Here is a 27,923-nt window from a genome sequence, read left to right as displayed (position 1 = left end):
TGTCGGGCAGCGTGTGAGGGGCGAGGAGCGGAGTCACCGAGTCACGTGGGAGACCGTCCACCCGTCATGTGATCCCGTTGTACCGCAGGGCTGCAGCATCTGCAGGTCCGTTTCCGAGGCCCCGCTCACAGCTCCGATAACGCGCTGACGACATCGCGCATGCTCAGTACGGGAAGGGACTTTAGTCTGCAGAAGCAAAATGCTCCCACGAACGGAGCCTTTGTTGCAGCGCAGATGGAATTAAACACTGCCGGACAAACGTTTATGAAACCTGGACGTTTTTCTTTGTTGTACTGCATTTTTATCCTGTTCTTTAATTAGTAAGTAAAATCAAAAAAATGTTTTTTTTCTCTTGTCTGTCTTCATCCTAAAATATTCATAGATGCATTTTACAAAAGAGGACACATCTATGATGTTGTGCTTTTCTCAGTCCGTGTGAAAATTTCCGGCTCAGAGCAATGGTTGATCCATGTAGCTGCAAAAATAGTAATTAGAGGGAACATTGGAGACCGAACCACGTTACATTCTATGCATATTAATCACGATTGAATATGGTACATTATCGTGCTTCCTGTTATCGAGGAGATGTTAAAAGTCAATAGAGTGGACAAAACAGTTTCACCGGGAGCCTCTCTGGTATCCAGGAAATAGTAATGAATAACGCAAGAAAAATTAATAATAGTTTCGCCTTGTCCGTGGGAGCGTACTGTGAGGCAAAGACGCTCAGGTGCTGAACGATATAGAACTAATATTGAGCCGCGAATAACTAGACGGTCCATTTACTATAAATTCAAGAGCTTTTCGTTTTCGTTTCTCGAAAGATCACTATTAATGCCCCGATAATCACTTTTACTACCTTTTCAGAACACTGTGTGTAGTACCTCCCCCATTATAGGTATGAGCAAGGATGTGATCTGGGCCAAATTGCGCAATTAAGCGTTCAGCATATCACGCATCATCCTGGATAATCCCAGTTCTGATACTGGGTCTTCCACAGTGTCTTGTTCCACAGATGCAATCTGCTGTACCGAGTTTCCAGCACTTTATAAGAGGACGCAGGAATATGACATTGGGGCGGGAAAAAAAATCAGCCATGATTGAATGATGGAGGAGACTCGATGGACTGAATCACTTCATTCTGCTCTGATATCTTATCATGACTGAATGATGAGTCCTTCGTATCCCGTATCAGGATTTGTGACGTGTGAGGGACAATTATAGATTTGTTCCATGAGATTCTTTTATTTGTCTTAGGCGTTTATATTTCAGTGAGATTCGCTTTTGAAAAAATTGAGCAGAAATATTTTTTTCTCCTTTGTATTGTTAATGTGCTTCATTATCTCTCTGGTTAAAGTTAGACCTGCGGTGAGAGATTTATTGGAAGAAAAGCCCACAGCTGGAAAGAAGCCACGAATGAGAATGAGGGAACAGCGACAAGTGAACCAACCCGAGGACTGAGAGTACCAACTGAAGAGAACCCTCTGACTCAGAGTTTTCATTGATTCAGTCAGGAGAAAGTTTGGTGAGTCTCATTCACTCGAACACTGGTCCTGTAAACATTACATATCTTTACAAAGGAAGGTACGAAATAGGTGGAATGCCTCGGTCAGACCAAGTTGCAATCACTCCAGGTCTGGTAATGTGCTTTCAGAAGCCCAGCTCTTTACAGTCAATCACATTCTCTCAGTCTTTGCTCATTTGAAGGTCCTGCATCATCTGAAGTAGCTTTTGGTTAGTTCTAATGTTTCCTTGTTACGTTATAATCATCTTAAAATGCGTTGACAATTTCCTCCCTTTATAAGAAGCCCCAAGTGTGTCGTGTTGTAGTGATTGTCGAAATGTGGAATTACCATGAACTGCAGCAACATGCCCTTGATCCCATTGGCTATTGCAATCTTCAGTGGTATACTTACCCTCGAATATATCGTCACGTAGGCCTCCGCGGAGAACAGACCATTTATAAAGCAAAATATCCCAACGCTGCATTTTATTCAGTCCTAACTAGCACATGGCAACCCATAATTTACATTGACATACCTTGGCCTCATCAAGTACTTTTCTGCTAATCAAATTGTCAGAACCTGTCAACGTGACATTAAGCAGAGGTGGAAATTCAAAGTTATGTTCCCATGGATGTTGTGCATGCGACTTCAGTAAAGCCTTTGACAAAGTGTCACATGACAGCTTGGCCCCGATGATTAGGTCCCATGTTGTCCGGAGAGAGCAAATTGGATGTATTCAAAATTAGCTTCAAGGTAGCAAGCAAAGAGTGCTGGTTGAAGGTTTCTCCTCGCAATGGATGTGAGTAATTAGCGATGTGCCGTGAGGCTACAAATTGGGACCTTTGATATTCGTTATTTTATAGCAATGATTTGGATGCGGTTGCACAAGGATTACTTGACAGGTAAGTTCGCAGAATGCACAACATTAGTAGATCTGTTCACAGAGAAGATTATCGTAGCATCTAGGGGATCTAAATGGACAGGGGCTGGTAAAGAGATTGCAAAGCCAATCTGATCAGCAGCGGATTCATGCAGATGTTGGGGATCATGTGGAGGAAACAGCCAGAGGAAGTGGATGAGGCAGGTGCAGTTGCATAAATCAAAAAGCAGTTGGGGTGTGTAGATGGAGTGAAGAGGCCAGAAGGGAGATGGCCCCATCACAGGCAATTGTGACCATCTCAGTGGGCACTGTGGTTGGCATTGTCTCGTTGGGCTGAACGCTCTGAATTTGCATTTTATTGCACTGTGACTCTGTCAGTAGATGCGCCAGTTATCAGTGGACAGATATGGTGTGGAAGTGGTTACTAACAGGATGTGTTTGGTACCCATGCCAAATGCTACAGGGGATGGAAATACTGTCATATTTGCAAAGTAGTCGTACTCTCTGACTCACTGTCTGCTTGTTGTGAAATTTAGAGCCTCACCAGCAGGAGGAGCTGTCCTGCAGAGCGACCAAAGTGTAAATAAGACGACGACAATCAACAATCGTCAGTCAGAATCAGAATGGACAAAGGTATGATCACAGGGATCTTTGAATTAATTTTTTGTCGCGTTTGTACACAATAGTTCAGATGAAAAAAAAACTGACAGAGGTGTTAACAGGGCATAGAAAAGTTTCATCCAGCAGAGTCATTTATCCCACTGGTAAAGCGGCCTTGAGTAATTGATCAATCCAACAGTTCCAGCGCAGGGACCTGACACCAGTAATGGTGGAACCACTCCGCTCATCATACAAAGCTTCAGCTGAGTGAAAGGAGCAGGGACTCCTGAATCAGGTGGTCGTGAGTGAAACACAGACAGGAATGTGACAGCGAACTTGTGGTTTATGTGAATGTTCACGGTCAGGGTCCATTTCACCTCCAGACAGGCCCTGATATGTAAGACATCTTCAACTTTCATTTATAAAATTCAGAAGCAGATGATAGGAGCATTTCCGGGATTTCCGAGATTCTATGATAACACAGCATTTCAGGTTTTGGAAGGAAAGCTACCAACTCCCCCCTGGTTTTTCTTGCCTGCTACGCAAAGGAGGAGGGGTGTCACCGAAATCTGTTTTCTGTAGCGGAGCGGAGATCATTGCCGGTGCTGGGAATGGCTGAGGATCAGGAGGCAGCTCATTGTAGATACATTTGTGATCTGCTTCGGAGTTTTAACACCCCAGTGAATGTCTGGGCTGTGGAGAAATGGTGAACCTGAGATTCTAAATATTTCCCTCTTGAGATGATCTTCTACCTGAATTTAAATTCCCAGGATCTTGGCTGGGAAACCCGGCATAACCAATGACCAAATCTCTCTGTCACCTCTAGACAATGTGATTGTGCTCAAATCTGAGATTCCAGCTGGAATAAAAACGATGCTCCAGCCTGGAAACAGGTCCTTCAGCCCATATAATTCATGCTGATCTAAATGTCCCATTTTCCTGCAGTTTTCCCAAATTTCCCTCGTAAACTTCTTCTCCCCTTTTTCCTCCCCACATGCTCTCAATTTTGTAATTTTATTTGTGTTTGCGGCCTCCTCTGGATGCATGTAATTTATACCCATCAGCCACCACGTGAAAAAATGCCCCTTTGGTCCCTTTTAAATCTCTGCCCTCGAGTCTCAGATTCCCCTACCCGGGGAAAAAGACTGTGACCATCTACCCTATCTGCACCCCTGATTAGTGTGTGTGTGTGTGTGTGTGTGTGTGTGTGTGTGTGTGTGTGTGTGTGTGTGTGTGTGTGTGTGTGTGTGTGTGTGTGTGTGTGTGTGTGTGTGTGTGAGTGTGAGTGTGAGTGTGAGTGTGTGTGTGTGTGTGTGTGTAAGGTTTCCCTTCAAGCTCCTGAGCTCCAGGGCAAGCTGCCCCAGCCCAACCATATAACAGAAAAAACAACACCCTAGTCCAGTACCGTAGTGTTCATTCTTCACTTCACACTTTCCAGCTTCATCACCTCCATCCTATAGATTAGCAACTACAACTACACACAAAGCTCTATAACCAAGACTTTGCCAATGACATGCATAGTTGTTACATGATGATCAGCAGGTGGGGGATAAGAAGGGAACCAGGGGAGAGGACAGCATAGATCTCAAGGGAATGGTCAGCCTGGTCAACTCCAGTCCCCTTGTCCAGTCTCCAGCCCCTCGTGTGACAAAGCAACTGGACAATGTGTGATCCAGCAGACGGCACCATGTGTAATCCCGTTGCTGGTCTTTGTGTGACACAGACTACTGGACAGTTAGTGACCGAGGGAGATTTTAGCTTGTGGAAGATAATCACAGTGATATTTCCTGGTATCACCGGACACCGGTGCATTATGATCCCGTGGTCATCCGTGCGTTCAACTGCTGTGATTAGTATTACTGTGCTTATCGTGCTATTTTACTGGGAGTAAGTGTGTCCGGTCACCGGCTTATCGGGATGATCACCTGACAGGGTGTACGGTTCACATTAACCAGCACAGTTCCACTCCAAATCTGGTCACAACACAGAGGAAAAAAAAAACACACAACTACTACACTAAACTACACACCTATCTAGGACTGCATAAAGTGCACAAAACAGTGCAGACATTACAATAAATAATATACGTGACAATAGGGCAGTAAGGTGTCAGGCCAGGCACTGGGTATTGCGGAGTCTGATAGCTTGGGGGAAGAAACTGTTACATAGTCTGGCCGTGAGATCCCGAATGCTTCGGTGCATTTTCCCAGATGGCAGGAGGGAGAAGAGATTGTATGAGGGGTGCATGGATCCTTTATAATGCTGCTGGCTTTACGGATGCAGCGTGTGGTGTAAATGTCCGTGATGGTGGGAAGAGAGACCCCGATGGTCTTCTCAGCTGACCTCACTATCCGCTGCAGTGTCTTGCGATCCGAGATGGTGCAATTTCCGAACCAGGCAGTGGTGCAGCTGCTCAGGATGCTCTCAATACAACCCCTGTAGAATGTGATGAGGATGGGGGGTGGGAGATGGACTTTTCTCAGCCTTCACAGAAAGTGGAGACACTGCTGGGTTTTCTTTGCTCTGGAACTGGTGTTGAGGGACCAGGTGAGATTCTCCGCTAGAAGAACACCAAGAAATCTGGTGCTCTGAACGATCTCTACCGAGGAGCCGTCGATGTTCAGCGGGGATTGGTCACTCCGTGCCCTCCTGAAGTCAACAACCATCGCTTTTGTTTTGTTCAAATTCAGAGACAGGCTCCTGGCTCTGCCCCAGTCCGTTAGCTGCTGCACCTCCTCTCTGTAAGCTGACTCGTCGTTCTTGCTGTGTGTTGCAGCACAGTCGTGGGTCAGCAGAGTGAACAGCAGTGGTCTGTGCACACAGCCGTAGGGGGACTCCGTGCTCAGTGTGATGGAGAATTAATCCAATTTTGTATCTGGAGGCAGGTTCAAGACACGGTTTTTTTTTGAGTTGGGTAAGAGCGGTGGAGACGAGGGATATCTGAGTTCAAGCCTACATTTTCCTTTTTATATTCACAGAGCCAGAGTTTACAATCTCTGACCTCCTGGCACAGGGGGAGGAATATCGACTGTACCAACTGACAAAGTTCTACAGGGACAGACTCAAACAAGCAATTGAAGAAAAGGTTGAGAGACTGGGTTGGATGTTGACAAAGGAGGGACATTTCAGTAGAGAAGAAAATGAGGTGAGTGCAGTTCGTGTATTGTCACTGATCTGCTGGTATCAGCGGGAATAGTGATCAACATTAAACTCCTGCACGTTTTAGGAGATCGACTTGGGAATGGAGGCTTTGATCTCTGACTCGTCTCTCGCAGATCTGGTTTCAGTTTTTAAGGTGGGGAGCACTGGGAACTGCAGGTTTAGCATCACCTTTTCTTGTATCACCTGCTGTATTTATCAGTGTGAAGTAAGAGCAGTGGCTGCATATCTGGACTTCCAAAAGGCAATCAGTCTGAAACTAATTTCAAATCTTGGCTGAACCGTCGGGTAGCTTCATGTCATCTCATTAATCCAGGATGAGTATTAAACTGTCAATTGGGCCAACCGGCTTGACTGCGGTACCTGAGGCAGGGAAACCAGCTAACCACAGCTTGTCTTGGTTCCGTGTGTTCCCAAACAATGTGTGGCTGACTTGTCATAGTCACAGCAAAGTACAGTGCAGAAACAGGCCTTTTGGCCCATCTATTCCATGCCAGACTACAGAATCTACTTATTCCCATTGACCTGCACCGGGCCATGGCGCTCTATACGCTCATTACGCAAGCATCTATTCAGAATTCTCTTAACCACTTGCACTACTTGCCCTGCCAGCTAGTTTCGCACTCTCACCACCCTCTGAGTAAACCGGTTTCACCTTTGTACCCTTTGAACTTTTCACCTTTCACCCTTTGGTGATAACCTCTTGTTGGAGTACCTCTTTACCTCAGTACAAAATGCCTGCTTGTATTTATCCTATCTATATCCAAAAGTAATTGTGTACACTTCTATCAGATCTCCGCTCAGTCTTTCATGTTCCAATGAATAAAGTCCTAATCAGTTCACTCTTTTCTTATAACTTAGGTCTTCCAGTCCAGGTAACATCCTTGTAATGTTTTTTTTTCTGTACTCTTTCAAACATTTCTATCTGTCCTGCAGGTAGGTGTGCAGAACTGCACATAATATCCAAATTAGGCCTCTCCAACGTCTTATACAACATCATATCGTACACGATATTTTCATTTACCAAGGATAATGCGCTAAGAAACTTACTTTCAGAGCCTATCAACATTTGCTGCCACTTTCAATGGCTTATGTACCTGCATTCCCAGATCACTTTGTTCTACCGGTCGCTGTGTAAGATCTACCCTGATTGGTCCATCCAAAGTGCAACATCTTGCACCTGTCTGCATTAAATTGCATCGGCCCCCTTTAAACCCATTCTCCGGTTGGTCCAGACCTCACTGCAAGCTCTTGTAATCTACCTCTTTGTCAACTGCTCCTTCCCAATGTTGGAGTCATCAGCAAATTTGCTGATGCTCTTAACCGTAATTTCATCCAGATCATTGATATAGATGACAAACAACAACAGGCACAGCACCGATTCCCGTGACACTGCACGAGCTACAGGCGCCAAACAGAAATGCAACAGTCTATAGTGACACTCCGGATTCTTTCCAAAAAGTTAGTGTCTAATCCAGTTTACTACTTTATCTTGAATGCTAAGCAACTGAATCTTCCAGACCAACCTCCTATACGGGACCTTGTCAAATACCGTGCTGACGTCCATGTAGACAACATCCACAACCTTGCCTTCATCAACTTTCCTGGTAACTTCCTCGAAAAACTCTGAGATTGAATAGATGTGAAAGATCACGCACAAAGCTGATATCTTATGACCACAAACATCAATAGTTTGATCTAAAAGGGCAGAAGAAAGCACAAAACATAAAATAAATCTGGTGACTAGCTGATATCTCATGATCCCAAAAAATCAACAGGTTGTCCTGAAAGGGAAGAAGATCAATAGGATTTCCTGAAAGGGAAGGGGCAAACAAAAAAAAACTGCTAACTTGCTGAATATCTGACTAATGAGAGACAGGGACACACCATTTCAGGTCACTCTCCTTGGAGCTCACAAACAGTGATTGTCTTGTCCTAGATCTGACCTATTCAGCCATGAGTGGTATTAGAAAATCAAGTGTGTTACACCCGTGAGTAACTGTTCTCGTTGGGATTCATTGGCGCTGTCTGTAGCGAATCACACAGGCATTATCCAAAGGCAAGAGGTAATCTGTAAATATGATGCTGATCTATAAATTCATCATCTGGAGACGTCTGCTTTACTGGTTAAATTTCTTTCACAACTGTAACTCCTCAGACCTGGTAGCAGTGAAACTGAGGGATTATTTTACAGTGCAGTGGGCCATTAGGGAATTATGCTGATTTATTTCATAATTGTTGTCCATTATTCCCTACTGATATCTGTTCCAGAAGATCAATCATTCAAATCCAGGACAGAGAACATAGAACATAGAATAGTACAGCACAGTACAGACCCTTCGGCCCACAATGTTGTGCTTACCCTTAAACGCTGCCTCTCTTATTTCTCAGAGCAATGTCCTAAGTCCATCCATATTCAGTTACCTTAATTCCATCATAGGTGTATGTTGCTTGAAGACTATTCAATGTTTAATTCATAATTCCTCAGTTAATCTGGAAGCCCATGCCTGCATTCAGGAAGTGATCAGCATTTTACGGTATGAGTGCCAGGCAGTAACCATCTCCATTATAAGATAGCCGCACTGACATTTCTTAATCTTCCTTTATCTTTACACATCATAAGACCATAAGGCATCAGAGCACAATTGGCCATTAGGCCCATCGATTCTGCTCCGCCATTACATCATGGGTGATTTACTATCCCTCTCAACTTTGCTGACCAGACTAGTCAAGAAGATACCAGCCTCTGTTTTAAATATACACAATGACCTGGTCTCCGCAGCTGTCAGTGCCAATGAATTCTACAGATTCACTGCTCCTCAGCTAAATAATCTGCTCATTTCTGTTCTAAATGGACGTCCCTCTAATCTGAGGCTGTTCCGTCTGGTTCTAGACTCCCCCACTTAGAAACATCATCTCCACGTCCTCTCAATGCCTTTCGATATTCCACAGGTTACAATTAGATTCCCCCTAATCCTTCCACACTCCAGCCAGTACAGGTGCATCCAGGATTCATTCCCATCAAAAACTGGTTTAATATCACAGGTTCTGTTAGTTTAGATTCCTCTCTGGATTTTTCACAATGCCATCACATATTTTCTCTGATCAGGGGATCACAATATGCGAGTGCAGTCTGGCCAGTGCTTGTTCTTCTATTCTGATCCTCTCGAAATGAATGCTGGCATTTGTATTTTCCTTTCCGAACACCGACTCAACCTGCACGAAATCCTGCACCAGGTCTCCAGAGACTTTTTACAACTCCGATTACTGAATTTTCTCCCAGATTCAAAAATATTCTACGTCTTCATTATTTCTGCTAAAGTATATGGCCACGTACCTCACTATACTACATTCCAATTGCCACTGATGTGTCCATTTTTTCATCGGTCTATGTGGGACACCTGGTCAAAGGTCCTCGGGAAGTCCAAGTAAACAACTTGCACTGACTCTCCGTTGTCGACCCAGCATGCTGTTCTCTCAAAAAATTCCAACAGTTCTGTCAGGCAAGATTCCCTCCCATGGATGTTGGCCTTTTTCTTATCATGTGCGTCCAAATACCCCGAAACCTTATCCTCAGTTATCGACTGCTGACATCTTCCCAAACGCTGATCAGACTAACTGGCCTATAGTTTAAAATGATCAGTCCTCCGGAGCCATTCCAAAATCTAGTGATTCTTGAGCGATCATTACTAATGTCTCCACAATTTCTTCAGCCTCCTCCTTCAGAAGCAATCGCGTGCAGTTGATCTGGACTCATCAATCTTCAGAACTTTCAGCTTCCCAAGCGCCTTCTCCGCAATAATTGCAAATACACTCACTTCTGCCACCTGATATTCTCAAATATCTGGCACGTTCTAGTGTTTTTACAGTGAGGACTGACGCAAAATGCCGACCAATACCTTCCGGCATTTCCTTGTCCCCTGACAGTACTGCTCCACTGTCATTTTCAAGCAGCCCAATATCCACTCTCCTCTCTTTCAATCTTCATATATCAGACGGACGTTTTGGTAAGCTATTTTACATCATTCTCTAGCCTGCCTTCCTATTTCATATCTTCTCTATTTACGGCTTTTTAATTGCCTTCTGTTGGTTTGTAGAAACATCCCAGTCCTCCAGCTTTCTACTATATTTTGTAATATTCTGTGCCCTCTCCTTTGCTTTTGTGCTGCTTTGACTACCTCGTCAGCCACGGTTGATCATCCTCTCTTTAGAATAATTCTTCATCGTTGTGATTGTTTGTCCTCCGAGAAACTTCAGCCATTCCTGCTCTGCCATTGTCCCTGTTAGTGTCATTTTCAAATTTATTATTGCCCAGCTCCTGTCTCATGCCGAGGTAATTCCTTTATTCTACTGTAGCACTGATACCTCTAACTTTACTTTCTCCCTTTCAACCTGCTGGCTGAGTTCCGCTATTTTATGATCACTGCCTCTTAAGAGTTTATTTAGCTGAAGCTCCCTAATCAAATCTGGCGCAATACACAACACAGACTCCAGATCCGCCTTTCCTATAGTGGGCTCAACCATAGGCTTCTCTCAAAAGCCATCTCATAGGCATTCTATAAATTCCCTCAGTTGGGATTCAGCACCGACCTGATTTTCCAAAGCTACCTACATATTGAAATTCCCCGTGACAATTTTAGCAGTGACCTTTTTCCATGCCTCTCCTCTCCCCCGTTGTAATTTGTAGCCCACATCCTGCCTACTGTTAACACGCCTGTATATAATTTCCATCAGGGTCATTTTACCTAAGCAGTTTCTTAACATCCTCATCGTCTAATCCGACATCACCTCTTTCTCAGGACTTTTCATTTTTAATGACAGCAGTTTCGACCCAACACTTTCACCTACCTGCGTATCCTTTCGATTCAATATTTATCCTTGGATTTAAGCACCCAACTATAAACTTTTGTCAGCCACGATTCAGTGATGCCCGCCATCCATTTGTTTTTGTTCTCTCTCTCCCCTCTCTTCCGTTCTTGTTGTCACATCTTGTTGATGTAATGCTGCACATTGACAGATCGAGGAAATTAATCACATTGCATCTACTGCAGGGTGTCAGGAAATCCTTATTCTTACACACTATTGATTTAGAATTTCCTTCAGTTACTGTTTCTCTGTTAATGACTGAACCCAGAGAGGATGAGGCAGCAGCCCAGTGACTGCATCTGTTCTGAAGCTACCGGTGCCACGAACAGATACTTTCCTGTACATTTTCCATGTCTGTCTGTCTGCTCCACAATAAGTCCATTGTTTCCTTTTGTAGAAAGTCACTGAACTGACAGAGAAGGGAAACCGGACAGAGAGTTCCAGACTCTTCCTCAGTTTGGTGAATGGCAAAGGCTCCCGGGCCCGGAGGGCGATGTGGGAATCCTTTCTGATGTGGAGGACTGAGTTACCGAAGTTGGACAGAATACTGAGGGAAATACAGGAGCTCGGTATGTTAAAACCACGCACTGAACACAAAGGCACATTGAGATAAACATTTTAGTTATTTTAATTATTTTAGCTCTGTTTCCATGGATGTTTTTTTTTATATTTAAACAGGTCCTGATCCACAGGAATACATGAACATCGGCCAAGGTTTATCTGAATTACCCACTCAGCTGATAGGTGAGTGATCAAATGCACAGTTCAAACCACATCTCAAGTGTTAGTCTGTGACTTGGCAAAACCTGGGAATCAAAATTCGCCATTAATCATTCGCTGATCTCTGGATTCAAGTAACAATTCAACGAATCTCTCTTTGCAGCCTGAATATTCTACGATATATTTTTCTATTAATCCAGCTGTTGGTTCTGATGAAGCCTTCACTCCAGGTCCTCACGCTCTGGGAATCCCCGCACACCCCAGGCAGGCTCCTGATACACAGTATGCCCCAGTCCAGGTGACTTTTCTATCTTCAGACCTTTCATCTTCCAAGCCCCTTTTCCTTTGTAATAGCACTACACGCAATTCTGTTTGCTGATGATCTTTACCTTTTGGAATTCTGCCAGTGACTTGCACAGAGTTTGTCTGGCATTTCCTTTTCACCCGTTACTGCAACTACAACAGCAGTTTCTAGTGGTCCGATATCCACCCTCTCCCTTTTTTCACTCTTTATATATCCGGGAAAGAAAAAAATATATACTTTGGTATCCTTTCTTATATTATTGACCATTTCCTGCACATTCATGTATAACTAGGAGCATCTATAACATAGTTGCCTCCGACATGACCCTAGTCACTAGACTCTAGACACAAGAATACTACAGCACAGTACAGGCTCTTCCGCCCTGGATGTTGTGCCGACCCATGTATTTCTTTAAAAAGAGTACTAAACCCACAGTACCCCATGACCCTCTATTTTTCTTTCATCCATGTGCCTGTCCAAGAGGTTCTTAAATACCCTTAATGTTTTAGCCTCCACCACCATCCCTGGCAAGTTGTTCCAGGCACCCACAACGCTCTGTAAAAAACTTAACCGTGATGACTCCCCTAAACTTCCCTCCCTTAACTTTGTACATATGCCCTCCAGTGTTTGCTGTTGGTGCCCTGGGAAACAGGTATTTGCAATCCACCCTATCTATGCCTCTCATAATTTTTTAGACCTCTATCAAGTCCCCCTCATCCTTCTATGCTCCAACGAGAAAAGTCCCAGCTCTGCTAACCTTGCTTCACATGACTTGTTCTCCAAACCAGGCAACATCCTGGTAAATCTGCTCTGCACCCTCTCCATAGCTTCCACATCCTTCCTATAATGAGGTGACCAGAATTGAACACAATACTCTAAGTGCGGTCTCACCAGAGATTTGTAGATTTGCAACTTAGCCTCTCTACTCTTGAACTCAATCCCACGATTAATGAAGCCTAGCATCCCATAGGAGTTCTTAAATATCCTATCAACCCGTGCAGCGACCTTAAGAGATGTATGGATTTGAACCCAAAGGTCCCTCTGTTCATCCACACTCTTAAGTAACCAACGATTAAACTTGTACTCAACATGCTGGTTTGCCCTTCCAAAATGCATCACCTCACACTTATCCGGATTGAACCCCATCTGCCACTTTTCTGCCCAAATCTGCACCCTGTCTATATCCACTTGTAACCTTCGACAACCTACGGCTCCATCCACAACTCCTCCAATCTTCATGTCATCCACAAATTTACTCACCCATTCTTCCACCTCTGCATCCAGGTCATTTATAAAAATCACAAATAGCAGGGGTCCCAGGACAGATCCCTGCGGCACTCCACTAGTCACCGACCTCCAGGCAAAATACTTTCCTTCCACTACTACCCTCTGCTTTTATCCTTTAAGCCAATTTTTTATCCAAACAGACAAGTTTCCACTTAGCCTGTGCCTCATGATTTTCTGGATGAGTCTCTCGTGAGGGACCTTGTCAAATGCCTTGCTAAAATCCATGTAGATCACATCTACTACCGTACCTTCATCAATTGCTTTTTGTTACCTCTTCAAAAAACTCAATTAGCCTCGTGAGGCACGACCTTCCCTTCACAGCCATGTTGACTCAGACAGTAAATTCCAGGCACCCAGAACTCTGTTAAAAAACTACCCACAATTGCTGTAAATTTACCCCATCTCACCTGAACAGACCGCGTTAGGGAACTGGAGCAGGAGCTGGATGACCTCCGGATCATTCGGGAGACTGAGCAGATTATAGATAGTAGCTTCCGGGAGGTAGCTACACCTAAGGAACAGGGCACAGGTAATTGGGTTACCGTCAGGCGGGTGAAGGGGAAAGGGCAGTTAATGCAGGGTTCTTCTGTGGCCATTCCCCTCCAAAATAAGTATACCAATTTGGATACTGTTGTGGAGGATGGCTTACCAGGGACAAGCTGCGACAGCCAGATCTCTGGCACTGAGTCTGGTTCTGCAGTGCAGAACGGAGGGAGGAGGAAGAGAAGAGCGGTAGTGATAGGGGACTCCATAGTCAGGGGTTCAGACAGGAGATATTGTGGTTGTGATAGAGACTCCCGGATGGTTTGTTGCCTCCCGGGTGCCATGGTCAGGGATGTCTCTGATCGCCTGCACAGCATTCTGAGGTGGGAGGGTGATCAGCCAGATGTCGTGGTACACATCGGTACCAATGACACAGGTAGAAAGAGTCAGGATGTCCTGAAGAGTGAGTACAGAAAGCTTGAAAAACAGGACATAGAGGGTAGCAATCTCTGGATTGCTGCCTGTGCCACATGCCAGTGAGGGTAAGAGTGCGATGCTCTGGCAGATGAACACGTGGCTGAGAAACTGGTGTAGGGGGCAGGGCTTCAGATTTCTAGATCATCGGGACATCTTCAGGGGCAGGTGGGACCTGTACAAGAGAGACAGGTTACACCTGAACTACAAGGGCACCAATATACTTGCAGGGAGGTTTGCTAGTTTTATTGGGGAGGGTTTAAACCAGATGGGAACAAGAGTGCCAGAGTAGAAAGTGGAACGGGGATAAAAATAAATGATGTTGGTAGTTCATGCAAAGTCACAAATAGTAAGGTTGGGTGTGGTGGTAACAATCTTCTGAGGTGTGTATATTTCAAAGCGTGGAGAATTGTGGGAAAGGTAGACGAGCTGAGGGCCTGGATTGACACATGGAATTACGAAATCATAGCCATTACTGAAACTTGGCTACAGGAGGGGCAGGAATGGCAGCTCAGTGTTCCAGGGTTCCAATGTTTCAGACGTGATAGAGACAGAGGGATGAAGGGTGGGTGGTGGCTTTGCTAGTCAGGGAAAATATTACAGCAGTGCTTCGGCAGGACAGATTAGATGGCTTGTCTACTGAGGCCATATGGGCGGAGCTGAGAAACAGGAAGGTATGACCACATTAATAGGGTTGTATTATGGACTACCCAATAGTCAGCGAGAATTGGAGGAGCAAATCTGCAAAGTGATAACAGACAACTGCAGGAGACAGAAATCTGTGATTGTAGAGGATTTTAATTTCCCACACATTGATTGGGACTCCCATACTGTTAAACGTCTAGATGGTTTAGAGTTTGTAAAATGTGTTCAGGAAAGTTTTCTAAATCAATGTATAGATGTACCAACTAGGGAGAATGCAATATTAGATCTCCTATCAGGAAATGAGTTAGGGCAGGTGACGGAAGTCTGTGTAGGGGAACACGTACGTTCCAGTGATCATAACGTCATTAGTTTCAACTTGATCATGGATAAAGATAGATCTGGTCCTCGGGTTGACTTTCTAAACTTGAAAAGGTCCACGTTTGAAGAAATGAGAAGGGATCTATAAATTCGTAGATTGGGACAGGTTGTTCTCTGGCAAGGATGTGATTGGTAAGTGGGAGACCTTCAAAGGAGAAATTTTGAGAGTGCAGAGTTTGTATGTTCCTGTCAGGGTTAAAGGCAAAATGAATAAGAATAAGGAGCCTTGGCTATCGAGGAATATTGGAAATCTGATAAAGAAGAAGAGATGTATAACATGTATAGGCAACAGGGAGGAAATAAGATGCTTGAGGAGTATAAAAAGAGTAAGAAAATACTTAAGAAAGAAATCAGGAGGGCTAAAAGAGGACATGAGGTTGCTTTGGCAGTCAGGGTGAACGATAATTTTAAGAACTTCTACAGGTATGTTAAGAGCAAAAGGATAATAACGGATAAAATTGATCCTCTTGAAGATCAGAGTGGTCGGCTATGTATGGAACCAAAAGAAATGGGAGAGATATTAAATGGGTATTTTGCATCTGCATTTACTAAGGAAACTAGAATGGAGTCTATGGAAACAAGGCAAACAAGTAGGGAGATTATGGAACTTATACAGATTAAAGAGGAGGAGGTGCTTGCTGTCTTGAGGCAAATCAGAGTAGATAAATCCCCAGGACCTGACAGGGTATTCCCTCGGACCTTGAAGGAGACTAATGTTGAAATTGCAGTGGCCCTGGCATAAATATTATGTCGATATCCATGGATTGGAGGATAGCTCATGTAGTTCTGTTGTTTAAAAAAGGCTCAAAAAGTAAGCCGTGAAATTATAGGCCGGTAAGTTTGACAACGGTAGTAGGTAAATTATTGGAAGGAATACTAAGAGATAGGATCTCCAGGTATTTGGATAGACAGGGACTTATTAGAAAAAGTCAGTATGGCTTTGTGCATGGTAGATCATGTTTCACCAATCTATTAGAGTTTATCGAAGAAGTTACCAGGAAAGTGGATGAAGGGAAGGCAGTGGATGTTGTATACATGGACTTCAGTAAGGCCTTTGGCAAGGTCCCGCATGGGAGGTTAGTTAGGAAGATTCAGTCGCTAGGTATACATGGAGAGGTAGTAAATTGGATTAGATATTGGCTCAGTGGAAGAAGCCAGAGAGTGGTAGTGGAGGATTGCTACTCTGAGTGGAGGCCTGTGACTAGTGGTGTGCCACGGGGCTCAGTGCTGGGTCCATTGTTATTTGTCATCTATCTCAATGATTTGGATGAGAATGTGGCAAATTGGATCAGCAAATTTGCTGATGATGCAAAGATTGGAGGTGTAGTGGACAGTGAGGAAGGTTTTCAAAGCTTGCAGAGGGATTTGGACCAGTTGGAGGAATGGGCTGAAAAATGGCAGATAGAGTTTAATGCGGACAAGTGTGAGGTATTGCACTTCGGAAGGTCAAACCTAGTTAGAACATACAAGGTAAATGGTAGGACACTGAGGAGGGCAGTAGAACAGAGGGATCTGGGAGTACAGATACATAATTCCCTAAAAGTGGCTTCACAAGTAGATAGGGTCGTAAAGAGAGCTTTTCGTACATTGGCCTTTATAAATCAAAGTACTGAGTATAAGAGTTGGTATGTAATGGTGAGGTTGTATAAGGCATTGGTGAGACTGAATTTGAAGTATTGTATACAGTTTTGGTCACCTAATTACAGGAAGGATATTAATAAGGTTGAAAGAGTGCAGAGAAGGTTTACAAAGATGTTGCCGGGACTTGAGAAACTGAGTTACAGGGAAAGTTTGAATAGGTCAGGACTTTATTCCCTGGCATGTAGGAGAATGAGAGGTGATTTGATAGAGGTGTATAAAATTATGATGGGTATAGATAGAGGAAATACAAGCATACTTTTTCCACTGAGGCTAGGGGAGAAAAGAAATCAGAGGTCATGGGTTAAGGGTGAAGGGGGAAAAGTTTAAAGGGAACATTGGGGAAGGTGCTTCTTCACATGGAGAGTGGTGGGAGTGTGGAATTAGCTGCCAGATGAAGAGGTGAATGCGGGATCACTTTGACATTTAAGAAAAACTTGGACAGGTATATGGATGAGAGGGGTTTGGAGGGATATGGTCCAGGTGCAGGTCAGTGGGACTAGGCAGCCAAGAAGGGCCAAAAGGCCAAATGTTCTATGGTTCTCTGGTTCTATCTGAGGTGAAAGAGGTGCTGTTGTGCCTTTTTTAACAACACAATTGATGTGTACAGACCACGTGAGGTCCTCAGTGATGTGAATGCCGAGGAACTTAAAGCTGTTCACTCTCTCAACCTCAGACCCATTGATGTCAACAGGGGTTAGCCCGTCTCCATTCCTCTTGTTTGTGCAACATTGCATCCAGCTCCTTTTTTTTGCGACATTGAGGGAGAAGTTGTTTTCTTGTCACCACTGTGTCAGGGTGGTGACTTCTTCTGTGTAGGCTGCCTCGTTATTATTTGAGATTTGGCCAATAAATATAGTATCCTCAGCAAATTTAACTAGCCGATTGGAGCTGTGTGTGGCGACACTGTCATGCGCATACAGGGAGTAAAGGACGGGGCTTAGGACACAACTCTGAGGGGCTCCTGTGTTGAGGGTCAGAGGGGCAGAGGTGAGGGAGCCCACTCTTACCACTTGCTGGTGATCTGACAGGAAATCCAGGACCCAGCTGCACAAGGCAGGGTGAAGGCCGAGGTCTCTGAGCTTCTTGTCAAGCCTGGAGGGAATGATGGTATTGAATGCTGAACTGTAGTCTAATAACATCATTCTCACATAAGCATCCCTCTTCTCCAGATGTTTAAGGAGGTGTGCAGAGCAGTGGCTATTGTGTCATCTGTTGATGGGTTGTGTCGGTAGGTGAATTGTAGGGGGTCCAGTGTGGGTGGTAACAAGCTGCAGATGCAGTCCTTGACCAGTCTCTCAAAGCATTTGCTTATTATTGAGGTGAGTGCGACAGGACGCCAGACGTTCAGGCATGTTGCCTTAGTTGTTTTAGGTACAGGAACAATGGTGGATGATTTGAAGCAGGAGGGAACTCTACACTAGGAGAGGGTGAGATTAAAAATATCCGTAAATACACCTACCAGTTGTGCTGCGCGCATCCTGAGTACCCGCCCTGGGACGCCGTCCGGTCCCACAGGCTTGCGACTGTCCACTCGTTGGAAACACCTGTGAACTTCAGCCTCAGAGATGACCAATGTGCAGGTCGCTTTGTCGGCTCTCCTCGGGGTCTCAGTGTTGGCGATATCGAACCGAGCGTAAAGAGACTTAGATCCTCTGGGAGACAGGCAGCGATGTTGGCAGCACCACTGCACTTAGCTCTGAAGTCTGCATTGGAGTGCAGAGCTTGCCATAAGCTGTGTGTGTTGTTGGTGGAGAGCTGTGTCTGAATACGATCTCTGTATTGTCGTTTCGCTGCCTGGATGACTTTGCACAGATCAGAGCTGAATTTCTTGAGCTCCTGCTGATCACCGGCAATGTAAGCAGCCGGTCACACGGCAAGTGCTGTTCACACGGAACTGTTGTTACAAATTTTGTGGTTTGGGAAGTCCTGACTGATATCTGAAGGAAATCATCTCCCCTCTGTAACAATAACACACAACTGGGGGATGTTGTTATTACACAGCTGTGATAATAACAGCCGGGAACTCCCTTGGCAGCCGGAAAGGTTTACACAGCAGCACCAGGTACTCCAGATCTGGGGAACAAAAGGGTTTGAGGGCATGGACATTCCGGGGTTCCACCAGGCATTAATGATCATGAAACATACCCTAAATCCTGTTATCTTCCCAAATAGTGTGTGTGTGTGTGTGTGTGTGTGTGTGTGTGTGTGTGTGTGTGTGTGTGTGTGTGTGTGTGTGTGTGTGTGTCTGTCTGTGAGGGGGGTGGTGGTACTGGATGACGACACGATTGTTGGTGACGGTAGGGGCCAATTCTGGATCTGTGGACTCGGGAGCAGTTGAGACACAGGGACAGCTGTGATGCAGGCGCTTGGGTAGTTGGATTCTTCTTGAATCCCCTCTTCTTTTCAGCAGTCGCTCTTCTGGATTCCTCAGAATTCCTGGCTTTTCCGTGGATCAGCGGCTGCCACTCGTTGACCTCCATATTTACCTGAGAGAGTCTCTGCTTAATTTGGTCCCTGTACCTCCTGCGCGGGGCACCACGATCTCTCTTGCCCTGAGAGAGTTCTCCGTAGAGTACTGCTTTCGGCAACCTGGAGTTATCCATGTGAGACATGTGGCCTGTCAGACAGTGGATCTGGCTGAGCAGCGAAGTGGCTTCAGGGCCTGGAAGTTGAACACATATAGCTGTGCATGTCTGTGTGATTATATGAAATATTAAACTAAATAAGTAGTGCAGAAATAGAAATTTAAAAAGAGATTAGTGAGGCAGTATCGATGGGTTCAAAGTCCATTTGGAAACTGCATGGTAGAGGAGAAGTTGCTCCTGAATCGTTGAGTCAATCCAGAAACAATCCAACACTTTACAACATCCTGCAGTAATTTAACTGAATCTCATGACTTGCACAAGCACAATCAAGTGGTAGATAGATAGATAGATAGATAGATAGATACTTTATTCATCCCCATGGGGAAATTCAACATTTTTTCCAATGTCCCATACACTTGTTGTAGCAAAAACTCATTACATACAATACTTAACTCAGTAATAATATGATATGCATCTAAATCACTAACTCAAAAAGCATTAATAATAGCTTTAAAAAAAGTTCTTAAGTCCTGGCAGTTGAATTGTAAAGCCTAATGGCATTGGGGAGTATTGACCTCTTCATCCTGTCTGAGGAGCATTGCATCGACAGTAACCTGTCGCTGAAACTGCTTCTCTGTCTCTGGATGGTGCTATGTAGAGGATGTTCAGGGTTTTCCATAATTGACCGTAGCCTACTCAGCGCCCTTCGCTCAGCTACCGATGATAAACTCTCCAGTACTTTGCCCACGACAGAGCCCGCCTTCCTTATCAGCTTATTAAGACGTGAGGCGTCCTTCTTCTTAATGCTTCCTCCCCAACACGCCACCACAAAGAAGAGGGCGCTCTCAACAACTGACCTATAGAACATCATCAGCATCTCACTGCAGACATTGAATGACGCCAACCTTCTAAGGAAGTACAGTCGACTCTGTGCCTTCCTGCACAAGGCATCTGTGTTGGCAGTCCAGTCTAGCTTCTCGTCCAACTGTACTCCCAGATACTTGTAGGTCTTAACCTGCTCCACACATTCTCCATTAATGATCACTGGCTCCATATGAGGCCTAGATCTCCACAACATTCCCAAAAAGCTTGCTTGAACTACAACTGATGAAAAACACAATAACCTACAATAAGTACCAGCCTGCTCCACTTTTAGAGTTAGAGTCCTTCATATCATACTGCGTCCGATCATTATTTCGGATAGGATAATACATGATCTGCGTTCGGATGTAATTTTACAGGATAAACAAGCAAAAGCAACTTTTTAAATATATATAGCCATTCCAAACACACATAACTTACAGAAATAAATTAGTAAAAGAAAAACCCAGAAATATGTTGAATTTATAACCATATAACAATCACAGCACGGAAACAGGCCATTCTGGCCCTCCTAGTCCGTGCCAAACTCTTAATCTCACCTAGTCCCACCTACACGCACTCAGCCCATAACCCTCCACTCCTTTCCTGTCCATATACCTATCCAATTTTACCTTAAATGACACAACTGAACTGGCCTCTACTACTTCTACAGGAAGCTCATTCCACACAGCTATCACTCTCTGAGTAAAGAAATACCCCCTCGTGTTTCCCTTAAACTTTTGCCCCCTAACTCTCAAATCATGTCCTCTCGTTTGAATCTCCCCTACTCTCAATGGAAACAGCCTATTCACGTCAACTCTATCTATCCCTCTCAAAATTTTAAATACCTCGATCAAATCCCCCCTCAACCTTCTACGCTCCAATGAATAGAGACCTAACTTGTTCAACCTTTCTCTGTAACTTAAGTGCTGAAACCCAGGTAACATCCTAGTAAATCGTCTCTGCACTCTCTCCAATTTATTGATATCTTTCCTATAATTCGGTGACCAGAACTGTACACAATATTCCAAATTTGGCCTTACCAATGCCTTGTACAATTTTAACATTACATCCCAACTTCTGTACTCAATGCTCTGATTTATAAAGGCCAGCGTTCCAAAAGCCTTCTTCACCACCCTATCTACATGAGACTCCACCTTCAGGGAACTATGCACTGTTATTCCTAGATCTCTCTGTTCCACTGCATTCCTCAATGCCCTACCATTTACTCTGTATGTTCTATTTGGATTATTCCTGCCAAAATGTAGAACCTCACACTTCTCAGCATTAAACTCCATCTGCCAACGTTCAGCCCATTCTTCTAACCGGCATAAATCTCCCTGCAAGCTTTGAAAACCCACCTCATTATCCACAACACCTCCTACCTTAGTATCATCAGCATACTTACTAATCCAATTTACCACCCCATTATCCAGATCATTTACGTATATTACAAACAACATTGGGCCCAAAACAGATCCCTGAGGCACCCCGCTAGTCACCGGCCTCCATCCCGATAAACAATTATCCACCACTGCACTCTGGCATCTCCCATCTAGCCACTGTTGAATCCATTTTATTACTCCAGCATTAATACCTAACGACTGAACCTTCTTAACTAACCTTCCATGTGGAACTTTGTCAAAGGCCTTGCTGAAGTCCATATAGACTACATCCACTGCCTTACCCTCGTCAACATTCTTCGTAACTACTTCAAAAAATTCAATAAGGTTTGTCAAACATGACCTTCCACGCACAAATCCATGCTGGCTACTCCTAATCAGATCCTGTCTATCTAGATAATTATAAATACTATCTCTAAGAATACTTTCCATTAATTTACCCACCACTGATGTCAAACTGACAGGTCTATAATTGCCAGGCTTACTTCTAGAACCCTTTTTAAACAATGGAACCACATGAGCAATACGCCAATCCTCCGGCACAATCCCCGTTTCTAATGACTTCTGAAAGATCTCCGTCAGAGCTCCTGCTATCTCTACACAAACTTTCCTGAAGGTCCTGGGGAATATCCTGTCTGGATCCGGAGATTTATCCACTTTTAAATTTCTTAAAAGCGCCAGTAATTCCACCTCTTTAATTGTCATAGGTTCCATAACTTCCTTACTTGTTTCCCACACCTTACACAATTCAATATCCTTCTCCTTAGTGAATACCGAAGAGAAGAAATCATTCAAAATCTCTCCCATCTCCCTCGGCTCCACACATAGCTGACCATCCTGATTCTCTAAGGGACCAATTTTATCCCTCACTGTCCTCTTGCTTTTAATATAACTGTAGAAGCCTTTCGGATTTACTTCCACCTTATTTTCCAAACCAAACTCGTAACTTCTTTTAGCTTTTCTAATCTCTTTCTTAAGATTCCTTTTACATTCTTTATATTCCTCGAGCAATTCCTTTACTCCATGCTGCCTATATCTATTGTAGACATCCCTCTTTTTTCGAACCAAGTTTCTAATATCGCTTGAAACCCACGGCGCTTTCAAAACTTTAACCTTTCCTTTCAACCTAATTGAAAGGGCAAAATGAAAGACTATGGAATACGAACAGGGTATTATTTATCCCAATCGTAATATCAATAACTGGTATCATCCTAAAGGCTTTACAGAACAGTATTAATAAATTAGGCCCACACGGCGATACTTGTGTAAATCTTCGAAAATACACCACGAGAATAGTCTGAAATCTCCTATCAATTGAGACATGAGTGTGCTTGGCTATGCCTGTACCTCAAGTTTTACCAGTTTAGGCTATGATGATGATGATGATGATGATGATGATGATGATGATGATGATGATGATGATGATGATGATGATGATGATAATAATAATAATAATAATAATAATAATAATAATAATGACTTATTTATAAAGCACCTTTCATCCAGACGATGCCGTTCAAACCGCATCACAACGGGATAAAGTGCAAACTAGAAAATGAAAGACAAAATGTGTCAGTCCTAATATACACCTCAGACTTCTGCACAGTACTGTAGTTTAAGGTGTTGATTTCTACAGTTTAGGAACATAGTCCCAAAAAAACTCAACGCTGACCTCCCAATGATCCTTTGGCCTTCTACCTTATCGTCTGCCTGCACTGCATTTTCTCGGCAACTGAAACACTGTTTCCCTGAACTATTCTGTTCCATTTTTCCTTGTACAACCTCATTGCACCGATGTGATGTAATGATCTATTTGGATCGCATGCAGAAAAGTTTTCCATTTTACAGTGGTGCATGTCACAATAATAAACCAATTTACCGATTCATTGTCAATAATACAGCGCCCCTTGGTTGCTTAAGATTGTTATAACCGGGGGGGGGCAGTGCGTATGAGCTGCCACGACCTATTAAATGCTCCCAGTGGCGAGTAGCCTCTGTCCAGCTCTTGGTCTTCACGTGCGGTTTAGCCACTAATCCCGGTGGAAGCGTTTCTTCCCACAGGAGAAGGGGCAGAGGCGGGTCACTGGTGCCTTACAACCAGTCACTTTGGGCAGATGGGGCTTGTCGGCTGTGATTGGCAGCTCACCCAGGAACAAGATCTCAAAACTCCACTGCCTTGTAACTGTAACCCCTCATGGGGAAGAGTTTGGGAGTAAACCCAATGGGAAAAGCCTGGAGCTGGAGTCCCTGAGTCAGTGTTAAATGGTGTTCAACGCAGACTGGCATCTCCTGCGACACCTCTGGTGCCAAGCTGTGTCAGTCTCTGCCGTTCCTTTGTGTACATCAGATGCATGGAGAGAGGGAGCTTGCTACATCGGCAGAAGCTTCCTCTCCATATCGGAGTGTCCTGGCTTGCAGGGGCAGGACATCCATGGTCGACTCTGACAGATGGAGGCCTCATTAGACAGAGCCCCACACCCCCACAGCAAGACTGATGAGTAGCAGTTGCCAAGACTTCACCACCCTCTCCCACAGACACGATGTACATCACTGAGACAGACGCTTGTGGCTTCTTCCATTAACACAGATTCCATCTTTCCACCAATCCTCCATCACTGCGATTGAAAACTACCCTTTTTCATTCCTGTCGTTCCGATGGGTTATCGATCCGCAACTTCACTCTGATTCTCCCCCAGACGCTGCCCGACTTGAGTATTTCCCGCGTATTCTGCTCCAGTTTTGTTGCAAGAGCAGTGGACACCTGTGACTCCCCAGTGTGCAGATTGGCCAAAATGCACAGTGTCCTGCTCTCCATAGTTCCACACCAGATCAACATTAACATCCTCTGTTAATGAGGCAAACAATGCTTTAAATATAGTGAAATGTTGTTGTAACGGGAGTGCAGTCAGAATTGCAATAGGATATTCAAGATTCAAAAACTTTGTTGTCGTTCCAACCGTACATCAGCTCTGCAGGGCAGAATGAGACAGCGTTTCCCAGGAGCAGTGCAATCATAACATAACAAACGCAACACTAAATAATAAACACTACAATAAATAGTAAAACACAACAGCCACATGTCACTTTAAATCAAGTTGTAAGTGTCCAGTCCAAGTTAGAAGCGTCCAAAGCAGAGTCAGATAGAACAGCTATTTAGCAGTCTGACTGCTTGTGGGAGGAAGCTGTTTAGTAGCCTTGTGGTTTTAGTTTTGATGCTCCTGTAACGTTTACCTGATGGCAGAAGAACAAACAGTTCATGGAGAGGGTGTGAGGGGTTGTTAATGATGTACCGTGTCTTCTGGAGGCATCGACGTTGAAAGAGGTCTTGGAAGAAGGTAGGGATACCCCAATAACCTTCTCTGCTCCCCTAACCACCCCCTGCAAGGCTTTTTGTCGGCAGCACTGCAGCTGGAGTCCCAGGTTGTGATGCAAAAGGTCAGCACACTCTCAACCACGCCTCTGTAGAATGTAGTTAAGATGTTAGTGGGGAGTGATGCTTGTTTAAGCTTCCTCAGAAAGTGCAATCAGGGGAATGTTCACCTTCACAAATAACTAGAACCAGAACATGAGGATTGGACATTTTCAGGGACATCCATTGCTGTCAATTCCGTGTCTGTGAACAGAATTTTACTTTCTGTCCTAATATCCATGGAAGCACTGAATTTATTCATGTAATCTCAAACACTGAATGCTGAAATACCATTATAAAGTTCTTTGTCAGATGAGCCATTTAACGTTTTGAATATGTTCTCTGTTCCCATGGAAGATGTTCAACAGAAACACAAGGAAACTCTGCGGGCACAAACTGAAACACTGAGAGTGAACACGATCCTGATGACGGAGAAGGTGAAGGTTTTCCAGTTGGCTGATCGATACGCTGAGCTCACGGTCATTTCTACTGTTCGAGATCGGACACTGGTGGAACATGAGCTGCTGGCAAGAGGCAGAGACCATGAGGATTATAGAGAGAAACAACTCCGCAGTCAGCTGGAAAAAATCCGTACTGATCAGTTATTCCAGAGCAGCTTTTCCCGGAGTAAATCCAAATCTGGGAGTTCAGCAGCAGTGGCCGGAGTCCCGGGGATCGGGAAAACAACGATGGTACAAAAGATTGTTTATGACTGGGCCACGGGGAAAATATACCAACAATTCCAGTTTGTCTTCAGTTTCAAATTCCAAGATTTAAACACCGTTAATTGTAGAATAAACCTGAGGGAACTGATTCTGGATCAGTATCCTTACTTTGGGAATATCCTGAGAGAAGTCTGGAAGAACCCAGAGGGATTACTGTTTATATTCGATGGTTTAGATGAATTCAAACACAAAATCGATTTTGCGGACAGTCGGAGAGATACAGAACCCAAGCACCAGTGCCCAGATCCCGAGTGGTGGTGTGAAGTGTCTGACATTGTGTATAGTTTAATCCAGGGCAAGCTGCTCCCAGGGTGTTCAGTGCTGGTGACCACCCGCCCCACTGCGTTACATTTATTGGAAAAGGCGGAGATCAGTGTCCGGGCTGAAATCCTGGGATTTCTTGATGAGGAACGGAAGGAATATTTCATCAGACATTTTGAAGATCAGACGGTGGCCGAAGCTGTTTTCAAACACGTGAAGGAGAACGAGATCCTGTACACCATGAGCTACAACCCCTCCTACTGCTGGATCCTCGCTCTGGCACTGGGCCCCTTCTTCACACAAAGAGTCAGGGACCCACAGCGAGTTCCCAAGACCATCACCCAACTGTACTCCTACTATATTTACAACATCCTGAGAAACCACGGCCGAGAGATTGAGAACCCCCGTGATGTGTTACTCAGGGTTGGTCAGATGGCCTTCAGAGGAGTGTCAGAGAAGAAGATTGTGTTTACAGATGGAGATTTGATCAGCTACAATCTGCAGCCTTCCCAGTTCCTGTCCGGGTTCCTGATGGAGCTTTTGGAGAGAGAGGATTCTGCCCAGAGTGTGGTGTACACATTCCCACACCTCACCATCCAAGAGTTTGTAGCTGCAGTCGCACAATTCCTGAATCCACATCCCGGGGAAATCCTGAAATTCCTCACTGATGCCCACAGCACGACAGATGGGCGATTTGAGGTATTTCTCCGTTTTGTTGCTGGTCTCTCCTCCCCAATGACAGCTCGGGGCCTGGTGGAGTTTCTGGGTCCATTTCCTAATGAAACAACCTGCCGGGTGATTGACTGGGTGAAGGAGGAGGTTAAATGCCAGAGTGGAAACACAGGGAGTGAAGCTGGTAAAAGGAGCCTCCTGAACACACTGCACTACCTGTTTGAGTCTCAGAATCGTGGACTGGCTCAGGCCACACTGGGATCTGTGAAAACACTTTCATTCAGTAGAATGACTCTGACTCCGATTGACTGCGCGGTCCTGTCTCATGCCATCGGACTCTGTGATACAATAAAACACCTCGACCTGGAGGACTGCCACATTCAGTGTGAAGGAATCCAGCGGCTGGGACCCGGGCTGCACAAGTGCCAGGAGTTGAGGTAACTTGATTTATCTCTCACTCTGAACTGTGAAACTGTTCTATTGTGTCATTTCAATGTAAAGGGATTTGGGTTAAACTGTGATAAATCAGATTGTGAAGAATTGTGACAAATGCCCAGGGGATCGATCAGTAATTCCCCAAGGACGGGAGGGTTCTGTGGTTCCTTGTGAAGGGATGTTGGAGACTTCATCAGATCAGTGAACAACGACCATTGGTTTAATGGTAGTAAATCACAGGAATGGCCATGTTTCCTGCTGCCTGTGACACGTCCATTGACAATGTTCCTTCTCACTGTTACTGACACCCAGACCGACACTGACTGCAGCAGGTGGGTCAGAGATTCACACCCCCTTCCCGGTGAGGGACAAGAGACCGTCTGCAGACTGTCCCAGTGAGAAGGAAAGAAATACCATTGTGAGATTCTCCTCCCCTGCCCTTGGTAGTGTGTGACTTTGCTCACTACCAGATACACAAAGAGCGAGGCCGCATCTCCTCTGGGTCTCTGTTCAGACCCAACACACGCGTACAAAAATTTTCTGCATCCTCTCGTCTTGTAGGATTATTGTTTACCTTTGGAATCCTCCTGTGGGACCTCTTATCCCAATCCCCGTTCGATTCTTAGGGATCTC

At 44.6% G+C, this 27,923-nt stretch overlaps 1 protein-coding gene across 1 annotated transcript; it reads left to right on the top strand.

Moving 5' to 3' along the window:
* The first annotated feature begins 1,369 nt into the window (after window positions 1–1,369).
* Window positions 1,370–27,296, top strand: LOC140724349 (NACHT, LRR and PYD domains-containing protein 3-like). Its single transcript, XM_073038800.1, has 6 exons — window positions 1,370–1,522; window positions 2,919–3,015; window positions 5,961–6,127; window positions 11,405–11,576; window positions 11,686–11,751; window positions 25,555–27,296. Exons 2-6 carry the CDS (start codon window positions 3,006–3,008, stop codon window positions 27,294–27,296), a joined length of 2,157 nt encoding a protein of 718 aa, XP_072894901.1. The 5' UTR covers window positions 1,370–1,522; window positions 2,919–3,005.
* Window positions 27,297–27,923: the final 627 nt, after the last annotated feature.

This window comes from Hemitrygon akajei, unplaced genomic scaffold, assembly GCF_048418815.1.
Source record: "Hemitrygon akajei unplaced genomic scaffold, sHemAka1.3 Scf000194, whole genome shotgun sequence".
Lineage (NCBI taxonomy): Eukaryota > Metazoa > Chordata > Chondrichthyes > Myliobatiformes > Dasyatidae > Hemitrygon > Hemitrygon akajei.
Note: the sequence above shows the minus strand (reverse complement) of the source record. Positions and strands in the feature narration are given on the sequence as shown.

Bases quoted from the DNA above. Each gene is read 5' to 3' on its own strand.
- LOC140724349 (XM_073038800.1), top strand. The intron at 6,128-11,404 runs GTGAGTGCAGTT...TTCCTTTTGTAG, and splicing joins TCAGTAGAGAAGAAAATGAG to AAAGTCACTGAACTGACAGA. The intron at 11,577-11,685 runs GTATGTTAAAAC...ATATTTAAACAG, and splicing joins GAGGGAAATACAGGAGCTCG to GTCCTGATCCACAGGAATAC.